This window comes from Ursus arctos, unplaced genomic scaffold (genome assembly GCF_023065955.2).
Source record: "Ursus arctos isolate Adak ecotype North America unplaced genomic scaffold, UrsArc2.0 scaffold_36, whole genome shotgun sequence".
Classification (NCBI taxonomy): Eukaryota; Metazoa; Chordata; class Mammalia; order Carnivora; family Ursidae; genus Ursus; species Ursus arctos.
The window spans coordinates 19,478,301-19,501,244 of NW_026623050.1; the positions used below are offsets into that span (position 1 = coordinate 19,478,301).

General features: G+C 35.6%; 1 protein-coding gene across 3 annotated transcripts in view; it reads left to right on the forward strand.

Annotated features, from left to right (window-relative positions):
* UNC13C (unc-13 homolog C) overlaps positions 1–22,944 on the forward strand; it is a 755,970-nt gene that overhangs the window by 560,397 nt on the left and 172,629 nt on the right. For all 3 annotated transcript variants that reach the window (XM_057306313.1, XM_057306314.1, XM_048219406.2), the window contains one exon: positions 18,070–18,155. In XM_057306313.1, coding sequence (XP_057162296.1) covers positions 18,070–18,155 — 86 coding nt within the window. The remainder of the gene's footprint in view (positions 1–18,069; positions 18,156–22,944) is intronic.

Consider the following 22,944-nt stretch of genomic DNA (forward strand, 5'->3'; position numbering starts at 1 on the left):
CAGTCAGCACTTAGCTGCAGGCTAATTAGAAGCCAGACCCTTAAGCAACCACTAGGAAAATATGTAGTTAAGCCCTTCCAGGGAGAAACTGGAAAATGGACATTTTTGCCTATTCCCCCTGCACTGAGCTCAGATGTATAGCCATGCAGTGGGGGGTGGGGGGGTGCTCTTGCACCTGTTGAAAAGCTACTGCTTTGTTTGCTATAATCCTGTGGGACTTGTGAATGCAAGCCCCATTGGCTGTCAGATATAGGTAATTTGGGGACCCATCCCTCAGAAGCCATAAAGTGGGGCACCAAATGTGCAGACAAACTCCTTTCAGAGAGATGCTTGTAATTTGGTTTTGTTGTTGGAGCAGTCCAGAGGAATAACATGTGAGAAGTGTCCACCAGTTCCACCAAACTCTGGGAAGGATTTCAGCCAGCTCCTAGATGCATGCTAAATTAGAAGCCAGACCCTCAGGCTTGTAAAGGATGCAGTCAAACCCTTTCTAGGAGAAGACAGGGAGACAGGCATTTTTGCCCATTCTTTCTGGACTGAGCCTTTAGATACCCATAGGGAGTGGTCACAAGCCTATTAACAACTTCTTTATTTGCTATAATCCTTTGAGTCTTGAGGATACAAGCCCCCATTGAATTTCAGAACTAAGAGTTTTGAGGGCCCATCCCTCAAGGTGGAAGGAAGTCTTAAAAGTTGGAGAACTAGGTATACAGTCCAAACTCTTTGCTCCTCAGGGAGATGATGGGAGTTGGGGGTTTCCTCTTGACTGTATGGTGTTGTGTCACGGGTGGAGTTTATGGCAAGACTGTGTCTCAGCCTTTCCTACCCATTTTGATGTGGCTTTATTCTCACCTGATGCGTAGGGTACTTTCCAGGTTTCTCCCAGAGGGAATTGCTCCATGTGTAGTTGTATATTCAGTCCATCCATGGGTGAATTGAAGTTCAGGAGCCTCCTCTGCTGCCATCTGGGTCCCTCCCAAACATGCTTGTTCTTGATCGAGCATTGGAGTTCGTGTCTTTCAGGGAATTTTTACGTTTAATCTAAGTGGTTGAATTTGCAATCACATACTTGCTCATGACATTTACTTATTATTTTTCTAATGTCTACAAAATCAAAAGTCATTTCCCCCTCTCCTAATATTTCTATTTTGTATCTTCTCTCTTTTTCACTGGCTAGACAGTTATGGATTTTATTAGTCTCTGAAAAAAATGTGGTCTTATTAAATTCCGATATTGTTTTTTGGTTTTAAAGTAAATTTGTTTCTTCTCTTTATTATATTCTTTCTTTTGTGAGGGAGGATAACTGGTAAGTAGCTACAGCAGTGATCCAGTGAGGAGATATGAGGGCTTTGTATGAGATGATGGAAAGGTAGGATCAGATTTGAGAAATATTAAGGAAATAAGAAACTTTTTGACTAACTGCCTTGAGTGGAGTGTTAAGAAAGAATGTAGAGACCATGAAGGTGCTGTATTTATGGGGGCATCACTAATTGAGATAATAAATTCAGGAGAAAGTATCAATTTAAAGAAGTACATAGGGAAAAAAAAGGAAGCACATAGTGAATTATATTTCGGTGTGGAGAGATTTGGCTATCTGTGACTTCCGTGAGTTATAAGAATTAGGCAGTCGTGTACGTAGATGTGAAAGTCGTGTAGATTGGCGTCCCACCGCTGTACAGTGTAGGGTGGAGGCTTACTATATAGACTTGAAAGTAAGAAATATTTCTTTTTAAATATTCATAAAATTTTACTCTCAATTTACATCACTTGGTTTTTGTAATGCTCACCAAAATATAAGCAAAATGTGTTTTATCTATTCTGTGCTCCTGTGTATTTGTATGTTGTTATTATCTGTAATTTCTTTTGGCTTCCTTCAAAAGTATACATATAGTGAAGGTTGAGTTTTTCTCTCCGTATGAAGAGTAGAGATCAGGACCCAATATGTTGAGTAGAAAACGGACCAGTTTTCAAAGATTTCTTTGATTTGCAAAGATAAAGTATGCTGCTTTTATTTTCCCAAGGCTGTGGGATGAACCAGAGCATTATTTCCAAATCATTTAAAAAAATAGAATATTTTATTTGCTACAGCGAGGAGGTTGGGTTTAAGCTACTTTAAGCAGGGACTTGCATCTTGTTCTTTCTGTTTCAGAACTAAGGCCATTCAAAGTATTCAAGCTGCGGATTTGTTTGTTTACACTGTGGCTTCCGTTTGCAACAACAAGGAGGAACCTTGTGGGTATTATGCTAAGTGAAATAAGGCAGACTAAGGAAAACAAATACCATTCAATTTCACTCATAAGTAGAATAAAAAAAAAGAATAAACAAAAAGCAGAATCAGACTTATAAACACAGAGAACAAGCTGATGTTTGCTGGAAGAGGAGGGGGATGAGGGAAATAGGCGAAATGACTGAAGGAGTGAGAAGTACAAGCTTCTAGTTTCAGAATAAGTAAGTCGTGGGAATAAAAGGTATAGTACAGAGAATATATTCAATGATATTTTAATGGCATCGTATGGTGACGGATGGTAGCTACACTTGTGGTGAGCGTAGTGTAACATATAGAGATGTTGAATCACCATGTTGTACACCTGAAACTATTGTAACATTGTGTGTCAACTATATTTAAAAAAAATTTATTTAAAAAAATTTTTTTAATGAGGTGCCTTTTTTAAAAGATTTTATTTATTTATTTATTTATTTATTTATTTATTTGGCAGAGAAAGAGAGAGCACAAGCAGGGGGACCAGCAGGCAGAGGGAGAAGCAGGCTCCCCGCTGAGCAAGGACTCCCCCCCCCCCCCCCCCACCCATGCGGGACTCAATCCCAGGACACTGGGATCATGGCCTGGGCCAAAGGCAGCTGCCTAACTGACTGAGCCACCCAGGCATCCCTCAAAAAATTGTTTTAAACACTAAATTTAAAATGTCTGACAAAACTGTTCATCATTCTAAAAAAGTAGAGAGACTGTATAATGTAGCCTTATATCCATCAGTCGCATTCAACAATTACCAAGATTTTGTCATATTTTCTTCATATATACCTTAAGGTTTTTTTTTTTTTTTTACTTTGCTAAGTTATCTTGAACAAATCTCAAACGTTGTATCATTTCACCACTACATACTTCAGTATTCATCTCTAAAATTGATGGCTATTTTCTTGCATATCACAGTGTCATTGTCACAACTAATAACATTACCAGTAATGCCATGGTATTGTGTTCTCGGTCCCACAGTTAAATGCTACTGTTTTTCCTTAAAAATGCCTTTTCGCGTTTGCTTTAATCAGGATCCAAATAAGGCTCACATACTATATTTGGTAATTATGTAGCCTAACTCTTTTATTCTAGCCCAGCTCCCTTCACTTTTCTTTGATCCATGCCACTGACTCCTTACACAGGCCATGTGCTTTGTCCTTTAGGATGTTGCACTTGTCGGATCTTTTTTTTCCCCCTCTTTGTTACATTTAACTCATTCCTCCATGTATGATACTCCCTATATTTGAACATTAGCTCTAGAAGCTCTTTCAGGTTCCTCTTATTTATCTTTTTTAAGATACTGAACAGGTGACTCTGCTTCATAGTCCATCACGTCAAGGCTCACATTAAGTCTGGTTTCCCCTGTGGTGATACTAAGATTAGTCTGTGCTGGCAGCCCGATCCCTCCACTCCAGAGTTCTCTACTGACTTCTGTCCTAAAGCTTTTGTTTATTTATGATCATTTCAAAATCAGTTAATCCAATAGGGACTGCAAAATTGTGGTTTTGTAATGTTATTCCTTCAATATTTATTAGTTAGAATTTTTCTGTAAAGAAGAACTTCCCTTCATCTACTAGGGCTACTTACTTGATTACCCTGGAATAGAATGAGGACAGGAAAGATACGGCAAATGCTTAATTTTTTCTTTTAGCTTAAAGACTTTTATTCTATTTTTTATTTCCTGCTCTACTTTTATCATTTTTCATTAACATTCTCATTTAAATTTAACAAATACATATTGAATACTCGACATATGTCAGGCACTAGGCAAAGTTGGAGCCCCGAAGATTTAATTGGAAAAGAGATAAGTACAGAATTAAACATTGGTCTTTAATTGGTTAATCACTGTGCCTGCCACATCACAAGTCATTCTGGAATTAAATTCTTTCTCTCATGGTCCCTTGTTGAGATAACCTAATGAGAAAAACTTGGTCTGCTCTCTGGAACTAGACTAAGAAATCTAGAGAATGAGACAGTTGACAAGAAGTATAGACACTGAAAGGTTACAGATTTGGAGATATGTGTAGTAAGTGATCTAAAATTAAGATTAAATCAGGGACACCTGGGTGGCTTAGTCAGTTAAGCGGTCTGCCTTTGGCTCAGGTCATGATCTCAGGGTCCTGGGATCGAGTCCTGCATCGGGCTCCTTGCTCAGTGAGGAGCCTGCTTCTCCCTCTGCCTCTGCCACTTCCCCTGCTTGTGCTTGCTCACTCTCTCTGTCTTACTCTCTCTGACAAATAAATAAGTAAAATCTTTTAAAAAATTAAGACTAAATCAAAATGAGGAATAAACAGAAGCCGGGAGAGAAGCAGCATGGAAAGGGAATAAGGCAGTTGTCAGTGAAAGATGAAAAGGATACTTGGAAGGAAGAGCAGAGATGGTGAGAGCGGCAGAGTCATGGTATTGATGGGTTTCTTGAGTGAGGATCCCATTGTGGTCGCATACTGCGCTCCCCTGGTTGCCTTCAACTCTGAAAGAGCTGCTTGTCCGTGGTTCTGGGAGGTCTGACTCTACTGGTCATTGCTCCACCTGTTACACGGAGTTCAGCTTTCCTTGGGTTTCCATATAACATAGCAATGCAGGTTAGTCTCATTTCTTCATTATGCAAATTATGCTTACAGAAATTACCTGTTAATTATTTATAGTTAACGTGAGTCTATGATTCTTATAACCAAAGTAACATAACAAACCGGGTATGATATTCCATGGAAGGACACGTGTCTTCCACTGGCGGCACAGTTAGGTTGCTGTTGGAGTGTAAAGGAATGCTTCAATCTGAATTGTCAGAATATGAGCAAACAATTTATTTCCTACAAGCAATCAGTTCTGCAGAGCTTAGTTTTACAGTGGGGAGAATGAATATCAGAAAATCAAAAAAATCTGAGCTAAAAATATCTGACTAAAGGTACAAAAGAAAAGACGCTATTTTGAAAGTTTTTACTCTTGTTAATTACAGCCAGTTTGAATTTTTTAAAAACAGGTCAGGTGTTTCTTTGCAAATTCCCCAAACAGTACATTATCTGGAAAGATTAAGGATAGTTTTCTAAAAGCCCTGTGATAAAAATGCTTACTAAGTGTTGTACTAATTCAATCACTTGTGAAGATTTAAATTTTCTACCTGTCTCCGTGCACATCATAGAGGAAAGAAAAGGTTCATCTTGGATTTTCATCTTGATATCTAAATGTTCTAAATATTATCTTTATCATGTAGGGAACTATCGAGAATTAACTGGAGCCAGGCGCTACACTAACCCTTCTACAGTTTAATGATTGAATTAATCCTCAACTTAATTCTAATGACATCAGTACTGTTATCATCCCCAAATTGCAGATGATGAAACCGAAGCCCAGAGGCTAAGTGACTTTCTAGATCACACACCTAGCAAGTGGCAGAACCAGAATCTCAGCAACTCTTTGAATTAAGATCAGGATTAATTGTAAGGTAAAAATCCCATGAGTAAAATGATGGGTGTCCCACCCAAACATTTCTGATGTTTTCATGATTAGTCTGTAAACCTGTAACAATAATGACTCACAAGAAGTTTAAAGTGCAAGATAGACCATATGGTACCGATTGCAGTTGTATATAAACCGACCAAAAATATATGCAAATTGTTATTTATCGGAAGAAAAATGGTAATAAATAGTGGGTACTTACTGGCACCCTCCGGAGAAACCATGATTTTTCCCCCCTCAATTCACTACTTAAAAGAACTATTTTTCCTGAACGATTGAGATAGATAAAAATGATCAATTTTTCACTGTGGAGTAGGTACCAGGACTGTGAGAACAGAGGTCCACATTTAATAACTCTATAGAATCTAACAGCATACATTTCTATGTCTACTCTCATTTTATTTTTATAGCCTAATTTTTCCTTTAATTTCTCAACTTTCAAGGCAAATCTCACTTTATTATAGTAATTTTGTAAACCATCTTAATATTTTTGAATGAGATGACCACATAAGTTATAAGTAAAAATAAAGAAAAAGGAGTGTGTTTTAAGTGTTCAGAGAAAAAGGTGGCTTGAGTGGTTTAGTGATCTAATATCTTTGAGTGAGACAGACTGATCCATGAGAACTTAGAAAAGTTATGCAACATCTTTCAGACTGATTTTCACATTTAAAAATTTGGGAGGTAAAACTTAAGACCTAGGACCATTATCGGGATTCGAGGATAATGCCTATGAAGTAGTTGGCCCAGAGCCTGGCATTGCCTAGACCCTCCACAGGTGTGAATTCCCATCTCTTTTCTACTGCCTCAACCTTCCTGCCCCACATCGTGAATACAAGGACTTGCTTCCCTCCAGGTCTCTAACCTGGAGGTACTTGGGGAGCTTGAGAAACAATTATCTGAACTCAGTATTATTTTCCCCACGCACATAGTCCAAGGTTGCTATCCATTTCTGGCCATCTTCTCCTCCTCTCTGCTGCCAGGTGGCATTTTCACTGCCTTACAAAATGTGAAGTTTAATAGTTAACCTAGATCCATCTCTAATTTTATTTTTCATACTTAAATTAAATGTGTATTTAAAGATCTGAGTTCATTAAAATAATGCCATAGGTTGTAAATGTAAATAAAGAGAAAGCAAAAAGATAAAAGGGTAATTGGGTTTAAATGGCATTGGTGATCTACTTGGTTTAGGTGCAGGAGAATTTAAGTAAAAAGGAAAATTATCAGCAAAGGAAATGTTCAGTTAGAGAAGTTTGCACTCTGAATACTTAAGCTAACCTTGATGCTTAACTGCAATGTTATGGTATGTTTCAGTTTGCCTTAATACAGCTTTACCTTGTAAGGCTAGTTTATAATTTACTAGTAGCGTCTTGTTCAATTAAGTTCATTTTTCTTGGCTCTTCCTTCTCTTCATGATGATGGCAGTTAATTGCACTAATGTATGTCAAGTATTCTTAAATGGAGAACATATTAACAAAAACTGATTTTTTTTAATGTGGAAAGAGCACAGCTAACTAAATGTCTCTTGAATTCTGATGGTGATAATGAAGTTTTAGTTGCATGTATAACGTGCAGTAACAAAACCATTGCTTACTCATTTGTAACAAAGAATACTTTCTTCAAAGACAAACTTTGTATATCAGTATAATACTTCACATTTAACAGATTCTAATCTTATCTGTTGTGACTAATGACTCAGTATCATCAAATTTGGCAGTGGTAGATTGTTTCTCTTATTTCATGAAGAGATTTGCAGATAATAAATTGGGTTATTTAATTGTGTCTCATGGGATTCAAGATTTAAAACATTTATGCTTTGTATTAATTGCTACAAATTAAAAACAGGAGACATTCTAATAATGTTGGAATAGATTGGTTATTTCATTAAACCTCTTTTTATAAATGATAGACTAAGTTAAGCTATAACTGCCTTGAAAATAAAGAGGTAGAGACGTACGTTAGGGAATTTGTGTAAAATAAAACCTCACAAATTCAGATCAGTATGAGGAGAGCCAATTATGTTTTTAAAATATGAGTGATGAAATATGAAAATCTTATGTGTCATATGTGCATCTGTTTTAATTTGTAAGCACATATAATACTTATGAGGTTAGGGAATGGCCGTGGAAATCAAAGCCTCTTCCAAGCTGCATGCCTCATAGTTTGGAATTTGTGATTAGCATATTCATTATTAGAATGTACTTGTGATTTCTGAAGTTTGTGAAACCAGTTTACTCCTGGGGGTACTAAGAATTCCCTTCTGCAATCAAGTTTATTGCTATTAATCTTACTAGCAGCGTATTTTGTTCTGGAGAACTGAAAACTAGCAAATTCAAACGTAAACTTCCATTTGGTTTCTAGGATTATTTTGTTCACATTAGAAATCAGTGGAACTTAAATAATATTTTCATGTACGTCTCATTTATAGTTGCAATTATTGAGCGCTCATGATGTGCCAGTGGCTGTACAAAGTATTTATGTGTAAAATATCACTTAATCTTCACAACAGCCCTAGAAAAACCCCAACTGCACATTTATTATCATTCCCATTTGACAGAGGAGGACATTGAGTTTTAAGAGGTCACTCACTACTCCACTGGGTGAATTAGTTAAGCAGCCGAGGAGAAATCAAATATCTATTTTTGGATTGCATTGAGGTTTAACCACTACATTATACTGCTGTGGATTGTGCAGACGAAATAGCAAGAGTGGTGTTAAACTGTGGAAGAGAAACCTCTAGCAAATATGCAGATTGCATAGACTTATTAGCAAGTCCCAAGAAAAGGCAGGAATATTCAACTGTGAAGTGTGTTGGAAGAAAACAACTCTGCCTTCTGCATCGTAATTTAGTACTGGGGATACAGCACAGATAAAGGATATAAATGTTGCCCATGTGAGATTATGTATTTGCAAATCTGTAAGGGGAATTTGGACAGAGTGCAAAAAAAAAAAAAAAAATACCCCTTTGGGGGGAATATGATTATTTTGTGTCCCCTTAAAAACTGGAAACGAAATCTAACCAGCAGTTACTTGGAACTTAATAAAATCTATTAGGACACATACTAAGTGCCTCTCTTCTCACTCCAATGACAGATTTGGTTTTTTTCATCTTTTGTATTTTGCTCATCGTTGTGAATTTTTTCTCCCCTTTTTTTCTCTAGGCAGGTAGGAGAAAAATTGCTGTGGGAACTTTTAGCTTTGCAGATATTATCACCAGACTCTATCTTGGCTTCTGGAATTGTTTAAGTGACGTGGAGAGGAAATACATGTATAGATTTAGAAGCTTTTATAAACATTCTTGGGTAGTGAAGAGATTCTAAGTGGAGAGGAGTTTTCTAATGCTAAATGAAATTAGTTGAAGAAAAATATATAATTTTTATCAGTTTTGAACTATAAAGCAAACGTCAGTGAAATTATACTAAGTTAAATCTTATGTCAACAGTAAAATTATGGAATTTACATAGTAAAAAAGCACCAATACAATCACTAACTCCTAATAGTAAGTGAGCTATGATGCAGTTTATAGTCATGGTATCCTTTTCTTTGCCCTTAACCTTCACAGATTCTTAATCACTGCTAATTCTGCCTTGAGTACAACAGAGTACTTTAGAGAGAGGCGATACTTGAGCTGTGCTTTGAAGGAAGGGGCACTTACAATCAAATGGACGTTCAAAGGAGGAAAGAGAATAGATGGGGAAAGTGATGAGAAGATATGGGACATCAGATATGTTGAGTAATTACAAGTAAGCTCGGTGGGTAGAGCATGAGAAATGTTGGAGAGTAGAGATAGGAGTTAAAGTCAGGATGAGGTCATCACTGGCCAGGAAAGTAACATTAATAAATTGATACTTTTCTATGCTAATGAATGTGTAATAAGCAGCTGATGGTTTTAAAGCAGTAGTTTGAAAAACTATGGCCTAAAAAAATTAAAAAATTTTAAAAAATAAAATAAAAATAAAAAAAAATTAAAAATAAATGTTTGTTGCAATAGTATGGCCTGTGTTTTTAAAAGGTAACTTACCTGATAATATGGGGGTGTACTGGAAGAGAGAGAAATGAAGGCAAATAGATAAACGAGTGCAATTCTTGGCGCAAATGAGGGTAAAGACTTGAATAAGGGATGCGGCAGTAGGAAGACGGGAGGGACAGCAGATTTGACAGGCTTGTCAAAGGGAGAATCCACAGAATTGTGGAAAGGAGAACATGCTATGGATTGTAACAGAGGCTGATGACTCCACTTGCTATCTAGATTCAGCGCGAAATAGTGCTATTTTTTATTTAACTATGTTATATATGAGAAAGAGCCAGAGAAATATTTTGAAATCCCCCAAAATACCATAGAGAAGTAGCAAAGTAAAATAAAAATACAGACTTCTGAAGAACTTGTGTAACTAGTAAATAAATAAATATGCTTTGAGTTCTTTTTTTCTGGCGTAGGATATCCATTATCTCCATAGGTAACCAAATTTGAAACCAGCATATCATAATACACTATCAGCAAAACTTCTAAAACAGATCTCAGAAAATATCTCAGACTCCAAAGATTGTCTTCTGCATAGTAGTAGAGCTTAGCAAGAAGTGGATCTTGAGATTTAAATTTTAAGAGGGACTATTGTATAAAATACGAAGCTAATAATTTGAACTGTAAATAATTCAAGGCAAAATTAATAGGTTAATATAAAAAAGACGAAATTAGCTATGAAGACATTTTCAGTGCCAAGGAATTTTTGTTACTGTCCTAAAAAAAAGAATGAAAAAAGCATAAGTTCTCTTTCTGATTCTGCCATTGATTTGTTTCATGGTTTAGGACACATTTCTTAGTCTCTAATGTTCTTGCTTCTAAAATGAATGTAATCAAAATTACCTTTATGTCTCTTCTAAGTATCAAAAAAACACATCATTGAATAGCTTCTGCTTTATTGGAGATTATTGTGAACTCTAGGAAAATAGATCACTGCTCAAATTCTGACCACCAATTGCTCACTCGTAAAATGAGAATATTAATAACCAAATACAGATTTTGTAAGAAATAAAATTTTAAAAAATTACATATTTGGTAAAGTTCCCATTTTATTTCAAAAGAGAAATGATTTTTAAAAATTTTTGTGGTTACAAAAGTAATCTTATTCAGCTTCACAGGGCTGTATAAAGCAGAAAATAAGAGTTCTCATGTTTATGCATCGTTTTTGTGAAGAAGATAAAAAACATGAGAACCCTCCTCACCCAAGCCTTACAAATTTTCAGTAGTCAGGTGTATTTTTTTCTGGCTCATGTTTTCTGCACATATAAGCATAGCTATTCATTTAATAATGTTTATTATACACATATTAAATATACATACACTGATATATACATATATATATATATTTTTTTTTTTTACAAAATATGGAATCGTATTATGTATACTGATTTGTAATTTGCTTTGTTCATGTAACACTGCCTGATAGGCATCTTTTTGTGTCAATACAAGCAAATCTATCTTGTTCTTTTTGATAGTTGCATGTTATTCTGTGCTTTCATATAACATCAGGATAATGCAGCCCAGAGAGGGGACTCCTGGGATACAGGACAGAAGGGAGTGGGAGTAACACAGGTATTGAAATTGCATAAGCATTGGAAGGCCATAGAGAGTCATTAGATGACTTTTGAAAAACAGGTTTAAACAAGTCCACATTTTTTTTACCATTTTTTAATGTTTTCTAATCTGAAATTTTTTCAGTAAAAAATTTTCACTATTTTAATGAAAATTTCATTATTAGAAGGGTTAGACATCTCTTTTCCTATGTTTTTAAGCAAACACAAGTTTTTCTTTTTAAATTGACCATTCAGGGACACCTGGGTGGCTCAGCCAGTGAAGTGTCTGTCTTTGGCTCAGGTCATGGTCCCAGGGTTCTAGGATGGAGTCCTGCATCAGGCTTCCTGCTCAGTGGGAAGCCTGCTTTTCTCTCTGCCTGCTGCTCCCCCTCCTTGTGGGCTCTCTCTCTCTCTCTGACAAATAAATAAATGTTTTAAAAAAATAAAAAAATAGGCCATTCCATTAGCCATTTTTTCTAATATTCATCTTTTTCTATAGATTTTTAACCGTTCCTTTTATATTAATATTATTGCTTTGTTTTATATATATATATTGTGTGTGTTTTTCTACTGTTTGTTTTTATTTTAAATGGTGACTTGGTTTGGTTTAGGTTTTGCCATGTTGAGGATTAATGCTAGTGATGAGGCCCCTTAACCCACAGTTTCTCAAGAATGAAAATCACACTTGACATTGATTGATTATGCAATTGAGAAAATCCTGAGATAAACAGCTAATTTTTAGATTCCTTGTGTTGAAGTTATCTCATCAAAACTTCCATATTAAAGGAAAAAATATTTTAGAAGTCACTTTTAGAGTCTTTCTTTATGGTAATTACAACTACTAATTGGAGTGCACAGCTTATCTCTTCCATCAATTGTTATTTTCTTTTAAAGATTTTATTTGTCAGACAGACACAGAAAGAGAGAGAGAGCACAAGCAGGGGGAGCTGCAGGCAGAGGAAGAAGCAGGCTCCCCGCTGAGCAAGAAGCCTGATGTGGGACTTGATCCCCAGGTCCTGGGATCATGACCCGAGTCAAAGATAGATGCTTAAGCAACTGAGCCACCCAGGCATCCCAGCCAATTTATGTATATATTTTTTATCTCCTTGAATTTCTTATGATATACACATTTGTTTACTAGGAAACTGTGTTGGATATGTGATGACCCTTTCGCCTAGAAGCATTAACTGATTTACCCAGAGACAAAGACTGAGAGCCTAAGAAGCTAGAAAGTAGCAACTGAAAAACTGAGAAAGCGGAGCACAGGAACAGGAGAATAATTGAAATTCAGGCCCTGTGAAGTAGGGGGTCCTGATGAACATCCCAAGTGTACAATTGGGGCTATGAAGGGATACACGCTGGGAGTATGAGTAAAATACAGACCTGCTTTGAATGAACTCAGTCCCTAGATGGTTAAAGGTCATCTCTCTCAAACCCTAAAACACTTCTGCCAGAAGAAAAATAAATCCTTCCTGAAGGATTTAAGTATCATACAGATACTTAAATTGTATATACATGTTTCACAAAGTCTTTCGTTCAATCAAAAATAAGCAGACATTGTAAGAGATTAATACAATAGAATTTAGAGACTCAGATGTTGTAATTGTGATTAATATAGTTAAGAAATTAACAAAAAGGAAAAATTCAGCTATGAACTTGAAACTAAATTCTAGAACTGAAAACCACAACAAATGAAATTAATAATATTGGAGTCAACAATGTGTTAGACACAAATGAAGAGAAAATTAGTTAACATGAAGATAGTACAGAAAAAAAATAGAGTGATGTTCAAGGACACAAAAGATGTAAAATAAAGATTATTTATCAAAATTAACTATATGGTAGGGTGTAAAGAAAATCTCAACAAATTTCAAAATATCAAAATCATTCAAAATGTGTTCTTTGACCATAGGCTAAGGAGAAAACAGCAACAAAAAGATATTCGGAAATCCAAACAGCCGAAGTTAGGAAATCCAAACAGCTGAAGTTAAGAAATCAAGATTAGACAAATCATGTATGATTTCACTTACATATGGGATCTAAAAAAACAAAATGAATGGGGGTGTCTGGGTGGCGCAGTCTTTAAGCGTCTGCCCTCTGCTCAGGGCGTGATCCTGGCGTTATGGGATCGAGCCCCACATCAGGCTCCTCCGCTATGAGCCTGCTTCTTCCTCTCCCACTCCCCCTGCTTGTGTTCCCTCTCTCGCTGGCTGTCTCTATCTCTGTCAAATAAATAAATAAAATCTTTAAAAATAAATGAATGAATAAACAAAAAGCAGAAACAGTCCTATATATAAAGAGAACAAACTGATGGTTCCCAGAAGGGTGGGGTTTGGGGGATAGGCAAAATGGGTGGAGGGGAGTGGGAGATACAGGCTTCCAGTTATGAAATAAATTATCACAGGGATGAAAGGTACAGCATAGAGAATATAGTCAATCATATTGTAATACCATTGTCTGGTGAAAGATAATAGCTACAGTTGTAGTGAGCAAAGCAGAGCATAATGTATAGAGATACTGAATCATTCTGTTGTATACCTGAAACTCATGTAACATTATGTGTCAACTATACTTCAATTAAAAAAAAAAGGTATTAGAACATTAAAATTGCAGACTTCCCAAAATAGAAAAATATCAAAATCAAAATTTGGAAACAGTTTGATTGGATTAATATGAATATACAATAAAATATTTTTTAGGATATAGCTAAATGCAGTTCCTGAAAGAAATTTATACCTTAAACACACATAAGAATGGAAAAAAGCCCCCAAATTAATTACCTAAGTATATTTCTTAAGAATTTAGAAAAGAAGCAACATATTAAACTCAAAATAAGGAAAAATGAAGAGCAGAAATTAATGAAATAAAAAACAAACACATAGTCATGTAACTACCAACATTAAGATATAAAACACTTTTATCACCCCAAAAGTTTCTCCACACTCCTTTATGATCAACCCCACTTCACACAAGCCACTGGCCACCACTGATGTATATTCTCTTTCAGTCTTTTCAGTAATGTTTTAGAATCATGGTATGTAGGCTTTTGAGCCCAGCATCTTTCATTCAGCATAATTCATTTGGTACTCATCTGCTCTGTTACATGTATTGGTATTGTATTCCTTTTCATTGCTTAGTAAATTCCGTTCTGTGAATCCATCACTGCTGATTTATCCATTTACCAGTTGAAGGACATTGATGTTTGCAGTTTTTGGTGATTAAGAATTAAGCAACATGTACAGTGTTTGCTATAAATATAGTTTCATTTCTCTTAGATAAATACCCAGAGAGGGACTGCTGGTTAAATGCATTTTTAACTTTATAAGAAATTGCCAAATTTCTTTCCAGTCTGAATCTAATGTTTTGTTTTCTCAGCCAAAATATGTTAGTGTTCCAGCTCTTCTGCAACCTTGCTAGACTGTGGTATTGTCAGATTTTCTTTTATTTTGTTTCATTTTGTTTAAGCTGTCCTAGTAGACATATAGTGGTATCACATCATAGTTTTACTTTGTAAGTACCTAATGGTAATGTTGAACACATTTTCGTGTGCTTATTTTTCATCTAATTATCTTCCTTGTTCAAGTGTCTTCAAATCTTTCGCCCATTTTTTTTAATTGGGTATTTTTTTTATTATTGAGACTGGACATTAATTTATATATTTTGGATAAAATTCCTTTATCAGATATATGTTTTGCAAACTGTTTTGTCCTATACTGTTGCCTATGTTTTCATTTTCTCAACAGTACTTTTTGAAGAACAGATCTTTAATCTTCACAGTCCAATTTATCAATATTTTATTTTATGATTTGAACTTTTTGCATCATATCTAAGTAACCATTGCCTAATGCAAAGTCATAAAGATTTTCTACTATGTTTTGTTTTAGAAGCTTTATAGTTTAAGGTTTTATATTTGAGTATGTGATCCATTTTGAGTTAATTTTTTATATGTTGTAAAATATGGGTCGAGGTCTGTTTTTTTTGCATATGGATATCCTATTACTCTAGGACAACTTGTTGAAGACTACCATTTCCCCATCAAATCATTGGAACATCTTATTTAAAAATAACCTTGTATTTGAAGACGCATTGTCTTAATTACTATATTTCATAGTAAACTGTGAAGACAGGTGATGTAAATGATTCAGCTTTTTTTTAACATTACTTTTTGTTCTTCATGGCCTTTTGCCTTACCATGTAAATTTTAGAATCACTTTGTCAGTTTAGGGGTGCCCGGGTGGCGCAGTCGTTAGGCATCTGCCTTCAGCTCAGGGCGTGATCCCGGCGTTGTGGGATCGAGCCCCACATCAGGCTCCTCCGCTAGGAGCCTGCTTCTTCCTCTCCCACTCCCCCTGCTTGTGTTCCCTCTCTCGCTGGCTGTCTCTGTCAAATAAATAAAATCTTAAAAAAAAAAAAAAGAATCACTTTGTCAGTTTCCACAAAAAAAAAAATGCTTCTGGAATTCTGATTGAGATTCATTGAATCTATAAATCAATTTGGGAAAATTTGACATTCTAACAATATTGAGTATATCCATCTGCAAGTACAATATATTTCTCCATTTATTTAGGTTTTATTTGCTGTCTTTCCTCAATACTCTGTAGTTTTCTTCATATAAATCTTGTATATATTTTCTTAGATTTTACCTAAGTATTTTATAACTTTGATGGTATTATGAATGATACTGTTATTTAAATTTCATTCTCCAATGGTTCATTGCTGGTGTACAGAAATACAACGATTTGGATATTGACTTTTTATTCCATGACCCTGCTGGACCAATTAGTGGCTTTTTCTCTAGTGTTTTTCTTTTTGTCTATTTGTTGGTTGGTTTTTGAGGATTCTCTGCATAGATAATCATGTTGTCTGAAAATAGAATTTTATTTCTTCCTTTACCATCTATATGCCCCTTTTCTTATTTCTTTCTCTTGTCTTTTTTCAATCTTTGGAATGCCAGTATAATGCTTAATAGGAGTAGTGATGTAAATATCTGTTTTGATTCCAACCTTAGTATGAGACCCTTAAGTATAATGTTTGTTGTAGGTTTTTGTACATTCTCTTTATGAGGTTGAGTTTCCTCTAATTCCTAGTTTTTAGAATTTTATTTATTTTTCATGAATGAAGTTAAGCTTTGCAGATACTTTGTCTATTGAGGTGATAAGTTTTTCTCTTTAGTCCATTAATACAATAAATTACATTGGTTCATTTTTAAACATTGAGCTAACATTGCATTTTGGGGATAAACCTGCTTGATCATGATGTATTATTCTTTTTATATATTGCAGGATCAAATTTGCCGTTTTTTACTGAGGAATTTTGTAGCTATCCTTATGAGAGATATTGTTCTTTAGTTTTCTTTTTGTATAATGTCTTTTTTTTAATATCAGAACATTATAAAGTGAATTAATATGTTCTTCATTCTTGATTCAAAAAATTAAAATTTCTTCCTTTTATGAGCTTAAAGCATTCTCATTATGCTCTATCACAATTTTGTTGCTACATAATTATTACATAAAAATTAATATGCTACAAATTGTGTGATGTTAGTGCCTATCCACAAATGAAAACTTTTGAAATAAATTACTTGCCTAAGGTTATTTTTATATCCATAGAGTGAAATTTAATGTTGAAAACTAATTTGCATGTATTCAGGTTATATTAATTTGTTTGATCATAGAAAGTGTTCTGAATTTTAATACTTGATAAATGTACAGATTCTGCATGTTAAGTTATAAAATATCAATTGACATTTTTAGGCAAATTGATAGATAGAAGTTGGTAAGGGATATCTGATGAAACACACCTGCTTTTGGTGGCAAGTTGGGCTAGAATAGTTTTATGTAGCATTAGTGTTTTGTTTTTCTTATTTGAGGTCATACTGAAGTCGTGTTAACTTAGGTAACACTTTCTATCCCATTCAGGCTCGTATTACTCTTTTTTGACTTAAACTCAAAAATATAAATGAATGTGAGAGCTAGTTTTATTCCTTAACAAATATTTTTTTTTGTTTCTTAGTATAATTTTTTGTATGTATATATTGAATATTTGTTAGAAAATATTTTTAGTCTTAACACACTGGCATGTGATGTTTTCAATATAATGAAAAGACTTAGTCATTGTATTCATTGGACTTATATTACTAGGAGCCTTATAAGATTGAAAACACATACAAACAGAATGCATATTCAGCGGCAGTAGGAAACTTAATCCTAAAGTTTATTAGATCTAAAACACAGACATGCTTGGGAATTCTGGAGTCTTGATGAATGGGTCCCCAGTGGGCCATTTTACCAGAGAAGAGAGGAGCCTTTCTGAAACAATTTATTTTAAGGAAGTAAAGAATGGAAGCCCTCAACCATGCTTTAAGGAAAATGGCTAACAGACGAATGTACGGTGTTGTTTTGGGTATTACGTGGTGTCTGGTACTCAGAGTCATATGCCCTAGCTTCAAAATTGAGATATATGAACATAGAGTGTTTGATAAAACTAAAAGGGCTCTTTAGAACAAACACACACATAGCCTAAGACATCTATCAGAAGCCCCAGGCACCACTACTTTGGACTAATGTTACAGAGTCTATTTTCCCAGGACCAACCAAATAATTGTGTTTATTTCCATACTCTGGTATGTAGCTTTGCCCCTACCTATGGAAGTTTATAAAGAAAAATCTCATAAATAAAAGTATTTATGAACTAAATAACAATTACTGTGGCATATATGTCAAGTGAAGTATTTCATTTTTTAGACAGATTTCTCTTTTTGATGTATTCATATTTGTGTTTGGTTTTAGGTTTCCTCAAGAACTGAACATGGGAAAAATAAGTGCTGAAATTATGTGGACCCTTTTTGCTCAAGATATGAAATACGCACTAGAAGGTAATTAGAAATATTTATACTTCTTAGAACACATGTTTTAGGTAAATTGTGATTTTGTGTTCTTGATTTTAAATCTAAAGAATTGATGCATTAAAATGCTGTTGTGATTAGTTCTAAAACTTATTTCCACATTGTAGGAAAATAAAGGTCTCCAAGTCTTTCAAAGCCCTCAAAAACATACATTTTTAATCAAGTCATCTAAGCCGCAGGGTCATAATAAGTATTTCGTTCATAGGCTAATACTCAGATGCAGGGGTACCTTATGGCAGTTCATTTACCAAAGCAGACCATATTGAAGGCATGAGTAGGTAGTATGAGTCCAGAAATTTGTCCAGATAGACTTGAAAATTGTATCCATGGCTGTGAGAGTTAAATTCTGACCCAAGTTTTCAAAAGGACAATGGCAAGGCTCTTTGCCAGATGCTCTGTTCTCAATAAGTCCAAATCTTACAAGGGAAATAGAGCTCTTGAAAATAGAACTCTAGGGGTACCTGGGTGGCTCAGTAGGTTGACCTTCCAACTCTTGGTTTTGGCTTGGGTCATGATCTCAGGGCCTTGAGATCCAGCTGTCGATCCAGTATGGTCAGCTCTGCATTCAGCGTGGGTCTGCTCGGGATTGTTTCCCCTACCCTCTCCCTGCCTCTCTGTTCCTCTCCCTGTATCTCTCTCTATCAATCATAAATAAGTAAGTAAGCAAATAAATATCTTAAAAAATAGTACTCTTTAAGTTAAAAAATTCTATCAATATCCTTTGACCAGTCTAGGTTTCCTGTCTTTTAGTAACTTACAGTCTAGAGAAAATTTGCTTTGCATTTGTTCAACAATGTATTTTGAGCCCCTGGATGCTAAATCTCCATCACTATACTTAGTGTGGGGCTTAGAGCAGTGAACACGACAGCAATGGTCCCTGTCGTCAACAAAATTATGGCAGGTAGCCACACGTAATATGAGGTTTATTAAGGTTAATGATGATAGAATGTCTAGAGGAAAAGCATCTAAATCAGATTTCAGAGAAGGGAACAAGGGGAACTTTCTAGAGCAACTTCCTCTGAGGAAGGGTTATCTGACAGAAACCTGAAGTAGGAGTTAGTTCTGGGAAGAGATGAGCAAGAAGCGTCTCTGCCTTATCCTGGTAGAGGACAGAGCATTGGCGGTGAGAGTGAGCCCAAAGTACATTTGAGGAAAGCACACTCACCAGGTCCTCTGAGCAAGAGGTAGCAAGAAGAGAGGCTGGAGAAATTGGCAGGGACCAGCATGGAGGACCTGGTGGGCCATGGTGAGGAGTTCAACAAGAGACAGTAAAGGGATTTCAGAGGTAAATGTCTTGTTCAGACTTGGAATTTAGAAAAAGCATTTTGACTGTAACATGAAAAATAGATTAATAGGGTAAGACTGGTTCAGAGTTTATGCTCATGGTATTGCTGGGTTTTTGTTGTTGTTGTTTAGCATTGCTAAAATGTAAACATGCTGGGGGACACAACATACGGACATTTTCATTATTTGAAAAAGAAGGCACACAGTAGATTTTAATATCTGGTTTTCTGGTGAAGTGTGGGTCTCCCACCCACAAATACAGAGGTTTTCTATCTTTAGCATTAAATCAGACTGCTTGGAGGTGCGATGAGATGTTTGTTCTCCAGCCCTGTTCTGTCTACCTCTACCTCTGCCTCCCACCAACCACATCCTTTCATACCACTCTGCTGCAGTGGTCTCTCTGAAGTCTAGGAGTCTCTTAAGTCAAATGGAAAGCACCAGTGCACTAGGCCAGTAAGTTTCTTCAGCGAGCATGTGCTCCCTTAGTCCCATCCCTTACGCTCCCCCATCCTCCTCAGATGTCTTTCAGGCATCTCGAAATTTATAAGATCAACAAAGAATTCCTAATCTCCCCTATCCAAACCTGCTTCTTCTTCCTGCACATATGGCGATGTTGGCATGGCCATTCATCCAGTTACTCAGGTCAAACACGTAGGGATTCCTTTCTTTTCCTCAGCACATTCTGAGTTCTTTGAGCTTTTTCAACCAGCTGCTCTATTTCCTTAACTTCTCTTCCCACCAGTCTCCATAAGCAACCACATAGGGCTCAGTTTAATGTCATCCTCTTGGGATCCAGACTCACTGCCAGGAATAACCGTATTTTGATCGGCTGTGTAGCAACTCATTACTATCTTTTATTTGTGTCTTTACGCGTGTGCATTTGATTGCTTAATAGTCCATCTTCCTCACCACAATGTAAGGTTTTTGCCTAATGTGATGTCTACAAAATAGAAGCTACTCAGTAATTACTTGTCAAATGAATAAAGACTTTACTGGGTGATCCCAACTCAGTGGAGTGGTGAGCAGAGGAGGAGACTTCCACTTGTGATCTCCTTGGAACATTCCAAGAGGTCAACACCTTTGTACAACATCATTCTCACCTTCACATTGGATCAGGGCTTGGGCCGTGGGCAGGGAGGCTCGTGCCCACATTTTGGAAGAATCTGATTATTTAGAACCATCCCAGATGGCACTGTTTGCCAGTACACATTTTGTTTAGGCCAGGTCTCTCTTTGCTTGTGTAGTAACATTTGTGTAACTATTGGGTGTTTTATATTACATTTATTTTTTTAAAATAGGTAGTTATTTTGGAGAACTATGAATAATATTTCTGTTAAGGAATTTAATCTCAAAAATTTAATATTTGTTGGAAACAGCAGTGAAGATAGGAATGCTACAAGTAAAGCGTCTGTAACTTTGCTTAGATGTTTATTGATTATAGATTAATAATTTTGTATAAGAAGAGTATCCCAAAATGCTGAGATTGTATCATCAAAAATCAGGTCTAAGATCAAGAGTAAATAATTTTGCAGTTATCTTAGCTTTTTTTGAGATAAGAATCTCCTTTTTAAAAAGAATTTTTTATTTGACTTTTTAAAAATAGTTTTAGTGAGAGGTAATTCACATACCATACAATTCAACCAACTTAAAGTGTGCAATTCAATAGTTATTACGTTTGCATATTCACACACATTTTCAAGAAGGCATGATAACTATATTAAGGGAGTAACTCAGATTGCACTTTATATTTGCATCTTCTTCCACCAGAACAGAAGACTTTTAAGTGCAAAGATTGTTTTTTCCATCCTTGTATTTATTGAACCATAGTAGAAACTCATCATGTGTTTGTTTACTTGAAGTGAATTGCAAATGGAACAGTCCTATGCAAAGAATCTTACAGACAAGGACAGAATACCTACCATGTTCAAACTGAACATTTGTGGTATTGCAAGTCTGGAGGCAACAAGAGATCTGAGTCTGGGAAATCCAACTTCAGAAAACTTTATCACTCACGGGCTGTGCAACCTTGGGGAATTAATGCTTCTTCAAACCTTGATTTTCTTTTCTATAAAAAAAGAAGGCCATAACTGAACTGATGAATTATTGAACCTTATATCAAAAACCAATGATGTACTATACCTTAGCTAATTGAATTTAAATTAAAAAAAAAAAAAGGCCATAGAGAGTCCCCAGGTTGGTGTGAGGATTGCATGATATGTTAAATGCACTTTGCAAACTTGAAAGCACTATGCTAATGGGACTGGACTATGATTATTTTTATATAACGGGGGAAAGATCTGTCAGAGTCTCAAAGCACTCTCCTTCAGGGGTCATCCAAGGTTTAAACCCCTAGGCGAGGGTTCACAAATGCATGTGAATCTGTTCACTTCTCTCCCTTCTTCCTTGTCACTATGTCAGTCTAATACAAGGCTTCAAGGAATGCACTGCACCCTTTTTTAAAATGTGGTATGAATAGTAATTACTAGAGAAAATGAGGATTAAGAGTACCTCACAGAGTAGAGGGCATAGACTTAAAAACTTTCATCTGGCAGGCTCTTGTGCACATTGATAGTAATGTTCTGACACTCCCTATTTGCCTTTAGAACGTTGTTAAAATTAATTGACTATGGAGTTGTACTTTGGACCATTGACCTAGAAAGACTCTGTGTTGTTATATAATTTGGGCTCCATAGTTCATCTTGTGACTAAAGCAGCTGAGCCCAACTTGTGAGCAACCTGTGATAAGGTCAGGTCAACAGAGAGGAGCCAGCTAGAACTTCCAGACGGGTAGCTGTTGGCAGCTTTTTGCTTTACTCCATGAACTCACCAACTGCTGTAAAAGAAATAATCTAATTTAAGATGAAACAACTTGTCCCCAGCTTTACTCAATGAGTATGAGCCAAATTATTTTGTTTTTTAACATTTGACATTGACCACTTTGCAAGTGTGATAGACTGTAATTCATTTGAACACTATGGTGATAACTTATTGAATAAAACCAGGATAAATTATTTTACTGATTAAAAAAATAAAAGATGTACTTTCTGTGCAAAAGGAAGCACAGGAAAGGGGAAAATTGTGAAACAAAGTTGGTTTTGTGGAATTTTTTCTAGAAATTTATACTGAAAACTCTTGTAGTCTTTATCCTGGCAAGTACAAATGTAGGTTTTGGAGTAATTTAGACCTAGGTCTGAGTTCAGGCTCTGCTACTTTCCATTAACTTCTTAGCTCTGATTTTTGAATAATTTATTAAACTCAGCAAGCCCTACTTTCCACATTTGTGAACAAGGAACAAAAATATCTACCCTGTAAGTTATTGTAAGGAGAAATAATAAGACAGAGAGAGATGGGGGTGAGGGGGAATGGTTTCCTAGCACATAATAAATACTAAACAAATACTAGCCATTATGATAATCTCGAGGATTATAATTTAGTAAACAAGAAGTTGGAAATGATTTGTAATACCACCAAAATA